The sequence below is a fragment of the Plectropomus leopardus genome, chromosome 10, assembly GCF_026936395.1.
Source record: "Plectropomus leopardus strain MGB_pleo_1.0 chromosome 10, ASM2693639v1, whole genome shotgun sequence".
Taxonomy (NCBI): domain Eukaryota; kingdom Metazoa; phylum Chordata; class Actinopteri; order Perciformes; family Serranidae; genus Plectropomus; species Plectropomus leopardus.
In genome coordinates, this window is record NC_142185.1 from 23749822 (window position 1) to 23769105 (window position 19284).

At 41.7% G+C, this 19284-nt stretch overlaps 1 protein-coding gene across 4 annotated transcripts in view; it reads left to right on the forward strand.

The window, feature by feature from the left end:
- myo16 (myosin XVI) overlaps positions 1-19284 on the forward strand; it is a 127565-nt gene that overhangs the window by 74025 nt on the left and 34256 nt on the right. For 3 of the 4 annotated variants that reach the window (XR_015777649.1, XM_088083337.1, XM_088083335.1), the window contains exons 18-27: positions 1071-1188; positions 1887-1958; positions 2594-2735; positions 3408-3480; positions 7046-7198; positions 7856-8056; positions 9696-9771; positions 10776-10975; positions 13624-13704; positions 16711-16916. Coding sequence is in view for 3 of the 4 variants with exons in the window: in XM_088083337.1 (XP_087939463.1) it covers positions 1071-1188; positions 1887-1958; positions 2594-2735; positions 3408-3480; positions 7046-7198; positions 7856-8056; positions 9696-9771; positions 10776-10975; positions 13624-13704; positions 16711-16916 (1322 nt within the window). In the remaining variant the exon portion in view is untranslated. The remainder of the gene's footprint in view (positions 1-1070; positions 1189-1886; positions 1959-2593; positions 2736-3407; positions 3481-7045; positions 7199-7855; positions 8057-9695; positions 9772-10775; positions 10976-13623; positions 13705-16710; positions 16917-19284) is intronic. The other variant, XM_088083336.1, reaches the window with a different exon arrangement.

Consider the following 19284-nt stretch of genomic DNA (forward strand, 5'->3'; position numbering starts at 1 on the left):
CAGGGCCGAAGGGACGGACGAATAGAGCGATAGGTAGTCTTATATCAGAGGGCACTAGTGTCCACTGGATAAGAGAGGGACTCAGAGGGACAGAAGGAGTGGGGGAGTAGGAGTGGAAGTGATAGACCACCCATTGGTCTCTGTCTAAGTCTAATCAGGGGAAGACTCCCAGTCCAGACCCAAAGGTCAATCGTCATTAACGCTCCCTATCGCTGCTTTTCTCTCCCTCGCGCCCTGGCTCCCTTTCTTCTCCTTTCCTAAGCGGGGGGGAGTCTGTCTGTGTATAGAGTGTCAGACAGAGACTAATGCTTGTGTTTATCTCCCAGATATCAGCTCCAATATCCTGCCTTCAGAGAGTGCACACGCAGACATATTCACACATATGCACACACACACACACACACACACACACACACACACACACACACACACACACACACGCACACCCTCAAACTCGAACATCCCCCTCTCAGAGATTCAGAGCAGTGGGTAATGGGGTATTCCATTAAGTGTCCTCTGCTCAAGGGCAGAGAGGAAGGGAGAGAGAGACGGAGGAGGAGAAGTGTGTGAATGGAGGGAGGAGGGCTGAAGTGTTGGATGTTCCTTTTGTGCATTCATGTGCTTGTTTTCGTGGAATTTGTTGACATGAAGAAACTTTCAAATGTCTCCAGTCCCTTCCTTTATAAAAGAGGTTAAGTTAATGAACAATTTTCTCGTAATTTCATGTAGTGCAAGTTGGTATTACACAGTGAAAAAAGGAAATTCAAAAACTTTTCTTTTGAAAAAATATCACAAAAACAACAAGGAAATGATCTGGAAAATTGCTTTAAAAATAGTAATTTTGTAACATAGTTTTTAATATATGATTAGGATAATTATGAATAAAGTTTTTCCCCTAGCTTTTATAATATCATTTGCTAAATCTACTTTTTTCTTGCAATTTGTGAAACATTTTTTATCAAGTTAAAGAAATTGCACAATTTGCTCAGGGCACCACAAGAAAAGTGATGTTGTTCCTGGTTTCAAAGGGTTATTAATTATTCTCTCTCTCTGTCTCTCTCTCTCTCCAGGAGGTTGAGTCAGTGTTTATGCTGCTGTCTGCTGTGCTCCATATTGGGGACCTACGTTTTACTGCATTGACAGATGCCGATACAGCCTTCCCCTCTGACCTGCAGCTGCTGGAGAGAGGTCAGTGCCCCTGTCACTTGACCGGGGTCACATTTCCACCCTGGACGGGAAGGAAGGGTGCATCACACCCACTCATCTTGTTTACCTCGTCGTCATCGCTCCTCCCATTTTTTTCTCTCTGCTTGGCAGTTTGCCTGCATTAGCTTAAGGTCAGACAGTCACCTGTTTGGTAAGCTGCATTTTCTGCCAAAACTTAACCACGTTGGGGAGAGGGCCCTCTTGAACGCACACTTTCCTGCTCTTGGTACGTGTTTCTCCAGCTCCCTCATTATGCAACCGCTACATTTGCTCCTGTGACCCCAGACCTTAGTGAGATGGTAAACAAATGACATCAGCGCCTGAACGGGAAAGAGCCGGTCTTGTCAGAGGGATGTGATGTCATGGCTAGTGATGTCAGCAAAGGGTTTCTGGGCCACTGTCACCTGTTTATGAGTTCTGCTCAGAAACCCACTGATGACTAATTGCTGCCAGCTCCACTGATCGATTAAGCAGGAGTGATCTGACGCAGAGTTCAGCTCGTTGTGTTGGCAGCATGATATCATCAGAGCGAGGAAGAACAGATTTATTTCTGGGATGTTCTCAGCGCTACCTTTCTGACGCGTACATCCTCACATTTACTGATTAATGCTGTTGTTTTGGTGTTTTTCCATCATGTCACTGTCACTTACCTCTTCCTCTTCCAATCCTCCTCTGCACAGTCGCCGGATTGTTGCAGGTGTGCTCCAATGACTTAAGCACCGCCCTCACCTCTGACGTCCAATACTTCAAAGGTATACACTTACCAGCCTTCGCCGACATCTGGCCCTCCTTATTCCACACACATGAGCAAATTCAGGAGGAGTAAACCTTAAAACTGTTCTCATTAGAGTAAGATCAGTCCAATGTTTTAATATGGGCCTGTAGTAGGTGACTATTGACCACAATGTTTATCAGGTGCTCCAAATTTGGAAAAAGCTCAAAGCACAAAAAAAAATGGATTTGAAAAACTCAGTAGCAGTGTCTTTCTTCAGAAATCATGACCAGGTTACTCAAGATAATCAGCAGACCTTGCCGTGAGCACTTTCATGTAGGAACTATTTTCTGTCAAACTGGCTGAATTTCTCTCAAAAACATGGTAAGATGAAAAAGAAAGAAGAGATGATACACAAAATTAGAAAGAAATTTGTAAAAAGTACAAGAAAATTAACTGAAAATTAGTCACAAAAAAGGAAAGTTAAAAACAAACAACGAAATTACCTAAAAGAAGTGCTTAAAAATTAGTCCTGTAGCATAATTTTAAATATCTAATTATGATAATAATAAATATAGATGTTTTTTTGTGGAACATTTCTTACTGAGTTGCTCATTGTCTTTTTTCCCAGCTAAATTGTCAAGAAATCATGTGTCCTTGTCCTTTGTCTGTCAGGTGACGTTATCACTCGGCGCCACACAGTGGAGATGTCGGAGCAGTACAGAGACCAGCTCGCAAAGGCCATCTATGGACGCCTTTTCAGCTATCTTGTCAACTGCACCAGTGACTACCTACAGGGACAGGATGACAGCATTGGGTATAGCTCTGTGTGTGTGTGTGTGTGTGTGTGTGTGTGTGTGTGTGTGTGTGTGTGCGTGTGCGTGTGCGTGTGCATGTGTGTGTTAACCGTCAAAAGAAATTCTTTGGAAGCCCCAGCCGTTGATAACAGCTATCACAAAACACCACCAATGTAGTGTATCTGTCATCGCACAAGAGCAGCGTCTCATGCAGGGCCTCTGGAGTGACAACACCGATATCATGACATGACACATAGTTTAGAGTGGAGGTTTGTAATAGTTTACATTGAATGGCATGCACGAAATGGAAAATACTGAAGAGCGAGGTAGGGATGGAGGACACACCCAAGGTTTATGTGAAGGTCTTGCACGCAAAAAATTCAACACAAACACACACACACACAGGTGGAGGCCGATGGAATCCTTGGTGTTGTTGATGTTTTGAAGTCTTATCGCACTCAGTCAGATAACCCATGCACCATCTTCTGGAATGTGTTTGTGCTTTGCCTTGTTTACACACCAACCGCACAACATAATAAATTTGTCAGCCACAGTACTCACTACTGACACACCCCCTTCACATGTGTTATTACACACACACACACAAGCAAGCAAACAAGTTCTTTCATCAATGCTGGAGTGAAAGTGGTGTAACATAACAAATATGCTCTTTATGTGTAATTTTTTTCCAGTGATCCTGCCCTGGAAATTGGGATATTGGACATCTTTGGGTTTGAAGAATTTCAGAGGAATGGATATGAGCAGGTGGGACAGTCCCTACTTTTATTAGATTTCAGTTAACCCCAAAGAAATGCATCAAAGTTGCTTCCCCTCAAGCCCCCAGGTTGTTCCTCCTAATCAAGTCACGTGTATTTAAGGCAATCGTTGATTAACTTCATTGACTCAGAAGGCCGCCCCCGGAGCTTTTGGAATCTCTTTGTGGTATTTTAGTTTCAAACAGATCTTAATCGAATTATGAAAATATTTTGGTCCGTGATCTATTTTAGCCTGGACGTTTTGGTCTGTAATTGTAATGAATGAGACGAGGTCTGTGGCTGACTGTGGCGTGATTTTCAGCTGTCCTTAGATGAACTGATGGCTGACACAATGACTGCTCTGTGTGTGAGATGTCGGAGTAACGGGCAGCTTCAGACCAGCGTGTGTGTGTGTGTGTGTGTGTGTGTGTGTGTGTGTGTGTGTGTGGGTGTGTGTGTGTGTGTGTGTGTGCGCGCGCGTGCGTGCGTGCCTGCGTGTGTGTGTGCAAATCTTAATTTTTAACATTAGTATATGACGGATAATTGAGAGTTTTGGGGGGTTGTGATACAAATGATTATTGATTTTTGTATTCAAAATTATTTCTCAATCCAATGAAGTTGCTCCCAGCTGTTTTTGTTTGAAGTATTATTAAAAGGACAGTTCATCCTAAAATCAAAATAGCATTTTTTTCTTTTACTTTTAAGGTTGTTCATCAGTCTAGATTGTTTTTGTGTGGGTTGCACAGTGTTTGAGATTTGGCTATAGGGATGTCTGCCTTCTTTTAATTATAATGGAAATAGATGTAACTCAGTAGTAGTTCGGTAGGAAGACAATAGATCCTACATGTAATTGCGCCCAACAAGGTCTGTGGATTATCTTAAGTGATCGGGCTATGATTCTCAGAAAGAGACATTGCTGTTCAGTCTTTCAGATGTGGGTTTTTTTTCATGCTTTGAGCACCACAAGGCGAGTGCCATCTAGTTCCATTATATTTAAGAAACACAGGCCAATGTCTTCAACTCTCAGCGACTCACGAAAACAATCTAGACTGATAAATAGCATATTAGGTAAGAGGAAAAATATGTTGATTTTAGGGTGAACTGTCCCTCTCATTTGATTGCAACTACTAGAAACAATGGAAATGACCTTAAATCATTTTAATGAAAAGAAAGGCTTTGTCACTGTTTTGGTGATACATTAAGCTCAACGGCTTGTTGTGTTTAATATCAAGAGGTCTGGCCGAAAACATCACAGACATAAGCATCTTTTTTTTAGATTGTTAATTCCTGCAACAGAGATTGGACTGGCCAATATAGTTTATACTTCTCTGTAACATCATACATGCAGCTAAATGTGACTGCACTGCATGAAAAAGTGCATTTAGTAAGGACCACTAGTGGCATTTTTAAGATTTTTTTAAATGCAGGAATTTAATTTGATTCGTAAAGAATCTGGAATTGTTTCCTTTTGGACATTTGTTTTTTACCCCACCACTAGTGTGGAGGTGTGTGTGTATTTTACTGTGTGTGGTTTTGCACTTACTATGCACACAGATGGATTAGCATGTCTTCAATGCTTGTTTGTTCTTGTTACGTCAGTGTGTGTGATTACATTGAATGGTGTGCAGAGTACATGTGTGGCTCTCTACGACGTACCTGTTATGGGCTGTAAATATGTCATGCGCTCATCAAGCATTCACTGTTAATGGGCTACCCCATTGTAAGGCCAGCAGGGACCAGGCAGACAAGTCTGTATATCACCGTGTGTGTGTGTATTTGTGTGTGTGTGTGTGTGTGGTGTTAGGGTTTAATTCATAGTGCTCAAGAGGCTAAGTGCTTATTCCTGCTACCCAGAGCTTACGTTCCCTCCCTGTGGAACTCCCAATCTCCTCCCAGCTTTTATTAAGGCCAGTGTGTTTCTGTCTTGGCTTGCATGCATGTGTGTTACTTTCGTGCTAAGATGTCAGTGGCCTTAGTCTTCCCCTGGATGTTCTCTAATCCAAGTGGAAGCAAGGGATTGCGTGACCTTTCCTCCTTGGGTCACGGAGAATGCAGAGCCAGAAGGGAAGAGAGGGGAGGAGGCTAACAAAACAAGAAAAAGAGAAGAACCACTATCTGTTGCAGGCGCTCGCAATGCCCGCCTCTCTCCCTCAGACATCATTTCCATTGTTTCCGCTGTCTGAGCTGCCTATTAATATCAGCCTGTTCAAATCACACATCACCCCTCCACCCACAGAAGAGAGAAGAGGAGGAGCAAAGTCTGGATAAACAAACTCGGTGATCTCTTACAGTAGATGTGGCGCATCAGTGACAAACAAGCCCTCACACTCTTGACATGTTTGTACACACATGCAGACACGTACACAGACAGGCTCCACATGCACAGCAAGATCAGGGTCATTAGTGCTTGTTAATTAGAGCTGGGTTTGTCAGGGGTGTGTTGTACCTGCTCAGCACTTTGCTAATGAGCTAACTCAATCAGCCACCTGCTGGGATTAAGCCTTTAATGTACTCGACTAGCTCGAAGACAAAGAATAGACAAACACTGATGATAGAAAAACAAGAACACAGCCACATGCACAGCAGCACAACACACCTCTAAATCAGCACTTCTCAATCGGTGGGCTGCGAAACAAAATGTGGGTCATGGCATTGTTCCTATACAATCGCATGACAGGGCCCAGAGAGAAAAACTGTTTATTTATTTCCACACCAGCAAGTGAACATTCAGTCTTTCAGTAACTGGATAAACAACATAACATAACCCCGAAACTAAAGGCGACAGGGCTTTATTTGAGCACAGCATTAATATTTTTACTTTATTTGTGAGCATATAAGATGCATGTTTTTATCACATGGCTGCATCTGTCTGGCGTCTATTTTCGTGTTTGATGCCATAACGTTAGACTACAAAGGATAGATGCATCAGCTCTGGGGTTGAAAAGAGGGACACCTCACTGAAGTACAACAATGACAAGTTCATTCTTAGACTACAGCTTTGTAAGACTTTCTTGCGCGTGTGTTCCGCTTTGTGGCACATTTGGGTTCAGGAGAAGTTGAAACAGGCCTGCCGCCTGCAGTCTGCTGTCCTGAGTTGTTCCTCTTCGTATTCTGTGTTCCTTTTCATTACATCAATGTGACAAGTCACACTTGAGTCTCCCCTCCAGAGCTCCACGTGCACACGCCAGACAAACGCATTTGCCATGCTGTGATTAGTTGACGGCTGGGTTAGGAAGAGTTCATGTGTCCCAGCAGGAACACTTTGTCCATGTTACAGAGGGAAAGATAAAGGCCGTATGTAGGGACATCCATTATTATGTATACCATGCATGAGGTGTTTCTGTAAACATCTTGCATAAATACAGGGTCAGGTGCATTATATGAGCAGTTAGTTCATTCATGCCCCTTTGACCTTCCCGTTGGTGCCACAGCAGTTTGTGTTTCATTTGTATTTGAGTATGTTTGTTTGGTTTAAAAACAAACACACAGCAGCGTCCGTCTCTGAGGAGGAATTTCATGCCATGTGCACTAAAGTGTGTGTTTACAGGCTGATGTGTGTGTTGTGTGCATTCCAGCTGTGCGTGAACATGACCAACGAGCGTCTGAGGCAGTACGTCTCCAAGGTACTGTTCCAGCAGGAACAGGCTGAGTGTCTGCAGGAGGGCATCGCCATGGAGACCCCGCGCTCCCCCAGCAACCAGCCAGCCGTTCTGGACTTCTTTCTTCAGGTACCGTACGCTGCTGGTTTAGACCAGTCCAGTCCAGTTTGGTGTCTGATGATGTAATTCAACATTGCAAGGCCGCCCAAGGCTTTCACAAAGGCTTTAAAAGGCTCATAGCTTGAAGCTGCAGTTGGTAACCTTAATAAAAATAAGTTTTTGTCATATTTGCTAAAACATTCTCTATATGCAATTTTGTAAATCAGAATATGGATCAATGTGCAAAAAAAAAAAGATTTGACCAGGCAAGACTTGAATAAGTAGACTCGACAATGTAAATGTTTAGTGGGGGACACCCCTAGTGAAGAACTGAATGTATTGAAAAAATAAAACTCAAACTGGAACATTACTGGTAGGACTGTTTATGACCCAATGCTCAAGGTTCATATCATGTAATTGCAACATAACCCTAGTTCGACCTTCATAGCATGTTAACCTTTCACCCCATGTTTTCTCTGTCTACACGATTTCACTAATGATCCAAATGTCCCAAAAAATCTAAAGCAAATGAAGATGACTGAAGTTATTTGATATCAGTGGGACAACTGTACCCTACAGGATCAATAAAAGTGTCACTGTGAAAATAATGTATTACTTTTATCAAAAAAGCTTAGTAAACACGAGTGACATAAATAACATGAGAGCATCTGTTTGTTCCTCCTCTAGAAGCCTCAGGGGCTGCTGTGTGTGTTGGATGAGGAGAGCCAGAGCCTGCGGCCAGCAGAGCAGACCCTGTACAAGAGGCTATCCACCCAGCTGGAGTCCAATCCCACTCACGGCCTCTCTCTTACAACGAAGGATGGCAACGGAAACCCCCCACCCAAAGACCAGGGCCCAGCCTTCACTGTCAGCCACTATGCTGGACAGGTCTGTTTATATAATAGAAAAAGTATACATATAGAGATGGTAGGTTGTTGCACCATAACATAAAACCAACTAATTTTTATTGCAGTCAACCTCTCAAATGCTAAAAAGAATGTGAGTATATTTGGCAGCTGGTCAGTGGAAACCCACCATGTTCCAGTTCAGACTACTGAAAATCATGAACCTTAATCACAACTTAGTGTAACAATAATTCAGCTTTGTGCAGGTCTCACTCAGCAGAGCCTGGACAAACCAGCAGCCACTATACAGAAGAAAATAAACAAGCCGATTCCCTGAATTTCATTTCAAAATGACATACTTTTCCTGAAATTTCCAGACTATTCAGTAGATTTTTCAGACCATATTTCACATCTAAGTGCAAATAGCCAGCCCTCAGAAAGCTTTCATTAACCGCTGTGGCTGTTAAGTTCATGCTTCTCCACGCTGAAAGTTGGACCACATTCCACCGTCAAACATCTCTGTCCAAAGAGCAAGTAAACTAACTGGTGCCACCTATACTTGTGTTCCCTTACCTTAACATACGGAATAATTATTATTTTATCATTTTCTACAGTCTATGTGTGTCCCTAATATTTAATGGTCTCTTTTTGAAAACAAGAATTGAAAATGAGTTTAAAAAAGTGAAATAATTTAATTTACATGGCGTCAATCCAGCTTTGTAAAATCACTGTGACGAAAGCAACCATAAGGGTTTCCCTACGCAGAGAAGACCAAATCACCTCATAACTCAAGGATATTCAGACAAATGTAATATTTGGTTTATTTGTGATGCTATGTACATATACAATTCAAACATATTTCTTTCAAACTAATTTAGTCATGGATGTTAGGATTTGGTTCAGTTAAACAAAACACATGGGTGCACAGAGCTGTTTTGCAAGCTGTGATGTACAGATGTGGATGCAGCTCTTTTTAGAAGTGTGCATTCATTTGTCATACTTCTTGTCTTGCTTTTGACGATGTCGCTCTGACCCGCACTCTCTCACAAACTGGTAAACATTTTGGCTGCACTGCCTGGCTGCGCCAAACACCAATAAAAAACACTGCATGTATGATCAGTTTAGTTTTTCAAATCAATTCTATTGAAAAGGAAAAGAAGAAAAGGGGTAATAGTCTTGAGATGCAATTTTGTCTGTACTCTATTTCTGTTTTGCTCTCTTTCTTTTTTATCAAAATTAAATTTCACACTTTTCCATACTGGGCAGGAACCCTGTGCAATCTAAAATCTCAGCACAATAATTAGATCCATCAACATCTTTACGACAAAGCATTTATGTCATTTTAAACTGGTTTAAACTGGTTTAATGACTGAACATTGTACCTAAACTTGTCTGTGTAAGAAATTGAATTTCTTTGCAGATAAGAAGTGATAGTTAAATATGAGATTCATTGTATAATATATTGTCGTTGTGCAAAGGTGGCACACTTGTGACTGCAGGCTGTCTGTTCTAAACATTGAAAACCTCTTGACTTGGGAATTGGGCCTGGAGAAGCCCTTGAAAAGTCCTTGAATTTGATTTTGAAGAACGTGTTGGAAATCTGTTTTACTACTACTATTTTAAGTTGCATATAAAAACCAAACCTACTTTATAAGAAACTGCATGATTTGTTTTTCCCACAGATTTCATATGACCTCACAGGATCGCTCACAAGAAACAAGGACTCCCTCCCTCAGAATCTCCTGTTTACGATGAAGTGTAAGTACCCAATGAATAACAGGCGTATGAGCACATTGTGGCGTCAGAGCACACTTGATCACAAAGATGCACTCTTGTCTAAACTAACAGCACACAGAACCACTCTTTGTCTAAGTGTGGTGGTGTTTGTATGTGTGTGTGTTTCATCCCATATGCAGCAGACAGCACCGTCTGTGTGTATATTGTCTATAGAAGGTGCCAGATGTGGGGTGTTGTGGTTAGCCGGACACAGGCAGTCGTTGTGTGGCTGCCAGGCCAGCCTCCTATCCAGCAGCCTAATTGCTATAATTTCCATGATGAGGCTAATCTTCTAAAGGCTAGCCCTTCACTCACACTTGGCTGTTGTCCCTCCGTCTGACCAAGTCAATGCGGCGCTGCCATTCAGGCACTGACATGCGTGGTTACTTCTTACGGAAGTCATTCCCTCCCCACTTTAAGTTTAAGCCTTAAAGCTAACAGAAGAGCAGAGGGATCTATGTAAGTCTATATTCAGGTGGTGGCAGTGATTGCTTTAAATGAAAAGACAATTACCATTTGAGCTCTGTGTAATTAAGTCCTTAAATGAGTCCAGGACTCATGTTTGTTTTTCTTTGCTTGGTACGCCTACCTGCCATCGTCCATTCCCCTTTCACTCTCTCGCTCTCTCTCTCAGCCTTTCAGATGAGAGCCACACGCCCACGTTCACGCACATGTTGTTTGGCTTTCTGAATGAGCTCATTGTTGTTGTGGACCGCTCCACGTGTTGTGGAGTGGCGTGGTCCACCCCCTCTTGTTGCCTGGCTGATTGTTAACATGGAGCCCAACTTTATGCCTCTTCCTCTGATGCCTCCTCTCCTTTCTTGTTTACGTCCTCCCCACTGTCCTTCCTCCTTTCTTTCTATTTTATCTGCTTTTTCCACCTTTCCTTACTCCCCTCCACCCCCTTATTTCCACCAATGCTGTTGCTTCTTTTCACCGTTATTTTCTTCCCTTTCTTTCTCTCTCTGTATGTGCTTTGTGCCCAGCAGCCAGTGAGAGTGTGTTACTGCAGCAGCTCTTCCAGTCCAAGCTGACTCAGACTGGTTCTCTGGTGCCAGCAGCCCAGGGCCGTGCCGGTCTGAGGGGGCCTAAAGCTGCCCTGTTGCTCCACAGGATGTCATCAGCTTCTCTTATCACTGCCAACAATGTCCCCCAACAGCCGCGGAGGTACCACGACCTTACCAAGGTACGGTACACTGTTTACAGACTGGTGAATTAGCCACACATGTTGCAAGTCTGCTGTTGCAATCAACTCAATAATACACTTTGGCTTTGTTCAGACTGCAGACAATTCAGTTTTTATTTCTCAAATCAGATCTTAAAAAAGCTTGTGTGTCCAGACATCACCAACCTGTCTGCATGGGTTGCTGTGATAACAACACTGAGAAATTACGTAGCAACACTGGTGACGCGATGTTCCAACTCGGAAACATGAGAAATGGAGGTCTCCAAACAATTTATTTCTCTGTTTGTCCAACTGTTGTTCCTCCTCTTAAGCACTTTGCTGGTAGCAGCACAGATCTGCTAAGCACTCATTGTTTTTGTGTGTTGTTTTTAAAGACACTTTGAAATACAGTTTGAGAGACCATATTGTCCAGAATAAGGCATATCTGTTGAAATATGATTGGAATAGCATTTCAAATGATCTCCAAATGTGGTTTGGATCAGATTTGCAAATAATCACATTTTTTTGTGCTTCTGATTTTCTTAAATCTGGATAATATCTAGATATGCCAAAAAGTTATTTGGGCTGGCTGTCTGAACAAGGCCTTGAGACACTCGAGGCCCTGAAGCAAATAACTAGGAAATAGTTCAACCTCCTTACATCCATTAAGGCCAGACACACCAAACCAACATCATAACAAGTGGCGATGAAAGCCCCCTGCTGTGTCGCCTCTTGTTGCCTGAGTCTTAGCCAAAAGGAGTTGTACCTGAACAAAATACAGAAGCTAACGGACATCAAGCATTTACTTTACGTGCCTGCGTGAGGAGGAAATACCCCTTGGTAATAGCAGACGGTGGCAGTCTGTACTAGTCATTCAAAAAGTGAAAACGCAAGACCGTCTTGACGTGGTTTTACCGTGCATCAGGAAACGTTTCTGCTAAGGAGCAGAATCAGAATCTTAAACTTATATAATATATGTAATATAAGTTTGTTTCGATGTCACTCCCTCTTGACTTTTGCTGTTTGTTTACTTTCCTCATTTCTGTTTCTCTTTATCTGCGCTGAGCTGAACTTCCAATCTGAGCGATTTCCGGATCGATTCAACGTGCTGATTTGGAGTAAAGCCCAAATCATCCAAACGAGGGCCAAAACTGTTGGATAGATTGCACCGACTAGGACAGTGGACACTCAGTGGTGGCCCAAAACTGACCAATGGCCGATTGTTGGCTTGGTGTGTCAGGGCATTTAGTTCAAACATGAAAAGAAATGATACAGAAAATCTCAGAAATGGGGAGGAGTTAGAAGCGAAGAGACAAGAAAAAGCCGTTGGTTTATGTAGATATAATATTATTATATTATTACACTTATATTAACAAAATAAGTTACAAATGAACAGAGGTAGAGCTTGAGAAAACAAACATAGCCTATAGGCATATTCAGTGTGTACATCTAAGAGGAGGAGCAGACACACACAGACAACCCCTTAATCCCTTACCTCCCCTTTTAATTAATTTATGTTTGTGGTTGTTAGTATTTGTGTGTGTGCATGAATGAATATATTACAAGGTTCATGCATATTTGTGCTCCTACATGTGTATGAATGTGTAAATATAGATGAATATGCAACACTATTTTTTTCTTTCATTCTGTTTGTATAACTGCATGTATAAAACACAAAAAAATAGTTGCAATTACTTATAAATATAATATAAAAAAATACATTTGAGCATGTAAAGGATGTTGAAGGCCTTGTTAATTTTCTGGCTTTTTAATATAATATTAGCATTTGAATTGAGGCTTGAAGGATGAGAAAAATGTACGAATTAATAAGCTCAATAAACACATTCAATGACAATCAGTTTTGATGTCTTTGTTCCAACAAGCAACTTACTGCTGTGCTGATCAATGGACCACCAGGGATAGTATTTTTGGAAAAAAAACAAGTCTAATTTAAGCTCCTTCCCACGACAGTGCTGTATATAAACCTCTGGGAATAGGATTTGTTTCAGACAGAAACTCTAGCATGCATGCACACGCAGTCATGTGATCACTAACTTTTTTATGACATGCACTCATAAAAATACAAATCTCACAAAGATATTCTTATATTTTTTCAGTTCACCCCCCCGACCCTGTATTTCCATTTGATCTTTTTTAATGTTTCGGAAAGCATATTGTACTGGTGGTGCACATGTGTGACTGGAAAGGCTTGCTGGTTGTGTAACCTCCTGGGGGTCTCGCCTGCTGTCTCTGTGGCTCATTAGCCATCTAGAGAAAAAGCTTACATAAGCCCCCTTTCACCCCCCAGATCTGTCCCAGCAGCCTAGTACAGTAACGTTAAGTAATATTGCAGTACTGCATTGGGTGTAAGACAACAGATGAGACAATAGAAGACAAAAAATGTCAGAGTTGGGCTGAAAAGCACATGAAAAAGAATAAATGGGACTGGCAGAGAAGTGGTCTAATGGGACGGTTTAGTGTACTTTGCAAACATCCTCCACAGAATCAAGTTTCATATTTTGATCTCCAGTCAAAGACATGCACCTTAATTTGATGTTAATATGTGATGATTGTGTTGTAATGATTTCATACTTCTCAGTTGCCACTTCAAGTAAGATGCACAGCTATCTTATATTTTTCTTCTCTCCGTTTTCTCTTTCCATTGGCAGATCTTGAAGAAGAAAGGCTCGAGCTCCTTCCTTCAACGGTTAGAGCGCTGTGGGCCCGTCACAGTGGCTGTCCAGCTGAGGGTAAGAACCACACCTGTCCACCTCCCAGTACTTGACAGGGTCAGGCATAATTCTAGGGCTCTGAGACATAAACCATCATGATTAGTTTTATTTTCCATGATAACCATTAATAATGTAATGGTATGTGTAGTCATCCCGAAGCATTTGGTTCATATGTTGCATACCTTAGTTACACCCTGTGACCCAAACAGTCAAGAGTCTTTTGAAATTGGGGGAAACAGACTCTACTTTTGTCAATATCTTCTGGTCATGCAACAAACTGAAGCAAAACTGGGATGAGATTTGTATAGCTCTTAACTCTTTTTTCCAAGTACAGCTCTCCCAAGAACCAGTGGTTGCTTTACTGGAAGTTATCCCCAAAGGAACTGAAAACAGAAATCACACTATCTGCTCCAGATTCTCCTAGTGACAGCATTTAAAGGAATCATTGCAAATTGGGTAAAACCCCCTGTAGCAACATGACCTGAGGCTCTAATGGAAGAAATTCCTTGAGAACCCCCACATTGTCATTCTCTTTTTGTCTTTTTTTCTCCCTTTTATCTGTCATTTATGAACATTTATGTACACTGTAATTGTTTGACTATGTTTATGTTGGTTTGGATTTTAGTAAAATATGTCTGTTCATGTAGATGCTCGAAACCGACATTCTGCAATGCAAGGTTTCTCTGGAAAGTTTCGGCAGCATGCAAGTTGTGGTCTATCAGCTGTAGCATGTTAGTCGGTTCAGCTGGGTTAAGCCTGATGTACGGTTTGGTGCTCAACACTTCAACAGAAAAGATGACAAAAAAATGTGTCACTCTTCTATAATGCTGTGCACCTGGAGGATTTTACTATGTCACTATAACATCATATTTTGACACACAGTGTGATTGATAATATAACTGTTGTCAGAACTGAGATAGTTTTCAAAACGCACCGACTCCAACCTGTAGTCAGTGTCGCTGTCCACAGAAGCAGGTGTTTAGCAGTTCAAACCGATTCGATTCAATTCAGCTCAATTTTGTTTATAAAGTCCATTATCACAAATTACAATATGCCTCAGTGGGCTTTACAATACACAACATCTCTCTGTCCTTAGACCCTCATGAGGACTAAGGAAAAACTCCCCAAAAAAACAGGAGCTCATCAGGAGCTGAGAGGATAGCGCCTGACTTGACTACCTTCATCAAGCCAACTGACTGCAGACATTTACTGAGAAAAATATTTTGCTGCTCCACGGGAATAAATCAACAGTGCTTTTATTTACTGCTTCACTGCTTTTATTTCCCAGCTCAACATAGCAAGTAAGGGGAATCTGCTGCCCACAGACAGACAGGGAGCTGATCAATCAATGTAGGAAAAAAAGAGTTAAAAAACAAAACAAAACAGAGGGATATTTTTGTGATTTAAACAGCTGTGTTCAAATTCATCAAACATGAACTAAATGAATGGTAAAAAAAATGCAGTCTATCTCTGGTTACCAAAGAGGTAACTTAAAACCATTTAAGGAGGCTGAGATTAAAAAACAGCGTGCAACTGTTTGATTTCTGTGATCAATGCTCAATTGAGCTCAGTGGACAGCGATTTGTATCTGATGAGCATATTGCCTCATTGGTCAGCACTTCACAGCCAAAGCGTTTGAATCTGCCGGCTGCAGGATTCTGTGTGTGTGTGGAGTTTGAATGTCTGCATGTCATGCTAGTTTTCCCCCACAGTGCAAGGTCAAGCAGGTCAGGTTTGGACTCTAAATTGTTGATAGGTGTGAATGTGTTTGTCCATCAGAATATGTTAACCCGGTAGTTTACTGAAGTCAGTCCCTCTGCAAAATAGTAAAGAAATATGCGCAAATAATGAAGCCACAGCTTGCCAAGCAAACCACTGAAGATGTGTTTGTGATTATCTTAAAATTCATCGACTGGAGCCCATATACAGCAGCCTGCAACTGTTGCGAAAGGGCCAATAAATGCAAGATTAGTTTACTGTTTTGATGCTAATCACACAAAAGCAGCCTGTTCACTTTAATTTTGTCTTTATTTTAGTGAAAACTTGTTCCCTGCAGACAGAGCCTGCAAGCATCTAGATCAGAGCTCAAATGAATGAAGGGATTTGTTAATGAAACTTAAGGTTTTGTGTGAATTAAATCTTTGTTTTAAGAAATCACTGCAAGCTACTGCTATTTCATAACTATATAAAGCAATAACAATACTCAGTTAAAGTAAAAGTAGTTCAGTGTCTGCTGGTGATGCAAGGGGGCTGAGATGTGGCTCAGAGACGCCGTACCTTTGCCTTGAATGAAGCCAGTGTGTTGCACAATCAGAGTTGTGGGCTTATGGTGGACGAGTCCCTTAGGGAATGGCAGAGAAGGAGAGAGTGGGCTGAAGAATGATGCTGTACCAAGCCAAGCATGAAGCCCTCCACATGAATGAATGAACAATGAACAACAACCACTGTGTGCGCACCCATTTGTGCTTGTGCATGCACATGTTTGGTAGGGGAGGACAGAAATGTTAATGCTGGCAGTGACGTTCAAAGATGAGGGGCGAGGTGTTGATCATTGTACCTAAGGGAATGCAGAGCATAGACTGACGTCAGTTTGAAAAGTGGCAGAAACACAGATGCAAGCGTTTACGTGAATTTCGGATGTGTGGCTATGTGTGTGTGTGTCTGTGTGACCTTGGATGCAGCATCTGTGAATTCAGGGCTTAAAGAAAAGCTCTCTCACTCTCACACACACCCTCTGAAAGAGCAAAGAGCTCTTTGTGTTTTTGCTTCCTCCAGAGGCAAAACACACCCCCAAAATCAGACCATTTTGTCTCAAACACTATGTGATCTCACTCTAGTGGCTGTGGCTTACAAATCAAGCTACAACATCAAAAGAAAGAAGGAAAGAGAGCCCTTCCTTCCCTTAGCTAGTACTTAATGTGCACAGACAGCATAATAAATGTTGTTAATCAAAGCACAACATATTCTGTTCTGATTACAAGTGATTGAATCCAACTGTGTCTCCTCTCCTTTTCCCCTTTTCAGAACTCACTATCAGAAGTGATCAGTAAGCTGCAGGCTTGCACTCCTCACTTTGTGGAGTGTGTGCGCCCCAACGCCAGTGGTCAGCCAGACAGTTTTGACAGCTTCCATGTGTCTACCCAGCTGCAGTACATCGGGGTGCTCGAGATGGTGCGCATGATCCGTTATGGATACCCTGTCCGCCTGTCCTTCCCGGGCTTCCTCAGCAGGTCAGTGCCAGAGCATGTTGCATAATTAAGAGCGCTGCAACTGTCATGACTCGTCGTCTGACGTTATTGTTTTGTCTCCGTATGCAGATTCATTCAATTCGCAGACTTCTCTTTCAGCTTTGAGGGAGAGGTCTTAAAGATGATGGATTGCTCTGCTTCCTTTCTCTGATCTCACTTGTTTAGATACATTACGTTCCCAGCAGGTCACCGTGATCTCTGTCAGTTTGCAGGGCGTGCAGGTCAAAGTACACTGAGAACTTGACAGCATTATACCCTCTCTACATCTACAAATGAATGCAAGGGCATATAATGTACAGTATTACGTGCTCACATGCAGACACATTAGCTTTGACACACATTGTCAGAGCAACCCTTACTGTAAGAAGGACAGAATGACCTCAAGGCTTATTTAGAGTATGATGGGAGTCTATTGCAGCTGATGAATGCCACGATCACATTTCCCATGTCAGCCTGACACACACACATTAACCAGTCAGTTGTGTGCAAAGTCTCCATGCCCCCACGCTTGAATGTTCATCATACTTCTCCCCATCACATCATTTTTTTAACTCTTGTTCACCATGTTCTTGGCTTTCCTGTGGAGTGGAAGATCCCTGTTACCAACTTAAGCTGCTCCTTGACTTCATCTCACTTCCATTGTTTTTTATTTGCTCTGACCTTTTTAAATGTAGTGAGAGTATGTTTCCATTCCACCACCTCGCGTCCATTTTTTTTATCTCACCTTCTATCTCCCTTAGATTGGCAGTTTGTCTCAGTCTTTCTCTTCCTGTTCCTCTGATTCTGAGAACCAGTGGAATACTGAGAGAAGAGGATTTATCTCTAAGTCTCTGTCTTTCTCTCTTGCTCTTTCTCTACCTCCACCATCCTCAGTCTGTCTCGCAGCCTCTCTCTCGCTCTTTTTGGGGATAAAGGGATTAGCATGAACATTCCTGCCAGATAATAAGAGAGGACAAAGCTGGTCACATGACCCCCAAAAGTTTCCACTACCCTGCTGTAAACATCATCACACCACCTCTCTCTCTCTCTCTTTCTCTCTCTCTCTCTCTCTCTCTCTCTCTCACACACACACACACACACACTTAAGTACACACACACAAAATGTAGTCACGTGTCCCAAACGTTCCACAAGAGAAAGTATGCTAAATCAAGATCATTGTTATTACTGTCACTATCTAAAGCAAAAAGGCTACTTGTAACTGTACATTAGTCATAGGCAATGAAAAACAAATGCTATGACTCACACTTTTAATTTTGTGAACTTAAAGGTGACCTATATGCTAATTTTCAGGTTCATACTTTTAGTTTAGTTTTGGTTAAGTTAGGTTTAGGTTAGCTTTCCACCATGAAAAATCAAATGTTGGAAACAGATGTTTTGGAATGGTCTGAAGCGTGACGTTTTTGCTCAAAGGGTTACTTCTTGGTAGGTTTACCTCATTATTTGAAAATTTCAAAACGTTTAATATGAACATTGAGAGCAACATTATGTACTGTTTACAACAAAAATAAGGAAAAGCATAAAAAGTTCCCTGTAAGGGTTTCTGGCCACATTCCATGTTGATTTTTTTTTTTTCATTGTACTGACAAGTAACATGTAACCATAAAAAGGATACAAAATTAGGAAAAGAGAAAGCTGCTACCAAAGCATTGCAGAGTATACTTAAAGATCAGAAGCAGGTTTATTGCCAAGTAGGTTTTCACATAAGAGGATTTGCCTTGCTATTTAGATGTTTAAAGGTCAGAATATAAGTACTGTAAAAGTCAAAAATCATGCATATAAAATAGAAAGGAAAATAACTGTACAGTATTTAAAACAACGAGGATCGAATGTCGAAATAATGACTAAAAAACATGCAAGTGTTCACAGGATGAACAATCTGTGCGAAAATGATAACCCATGAGGTTGAAGTGTGCTACATTCCTTGTCTGACACTTAATATTTTCTCATCAAACATACACCACTGAAACTCATATATAATAGGCTTTCATGAGGGAAAATTTGAACATGGAATTGGATCTGGAGAACCATGTCAAATGGTGAAATGAATCCAGTATAGATTGTAGTGTTGTTTGTCTATAAGCTGCCGCCAGCTCCCTTGTGTTTCTGATGGATATACCTTGTAGAGCCGTCGCTCGCATTGTTCACGCTGTAATTGAAAGATTCCTGGTGAGGGTTTGTGAAAGCTGTTACTTAAGCCGTGTGTGCGTCTGTCTGTGTGTGTCGTATGATAATATGTGCTAGCAATGGGTGTGACCAGCAGATAACAGAGCATCAAGCAGACCAGCTGGTTGCCAGAGAATGGAAACTTAACCATTGCTACACTGAGCATAAACCAAACTGTGTGAGGGC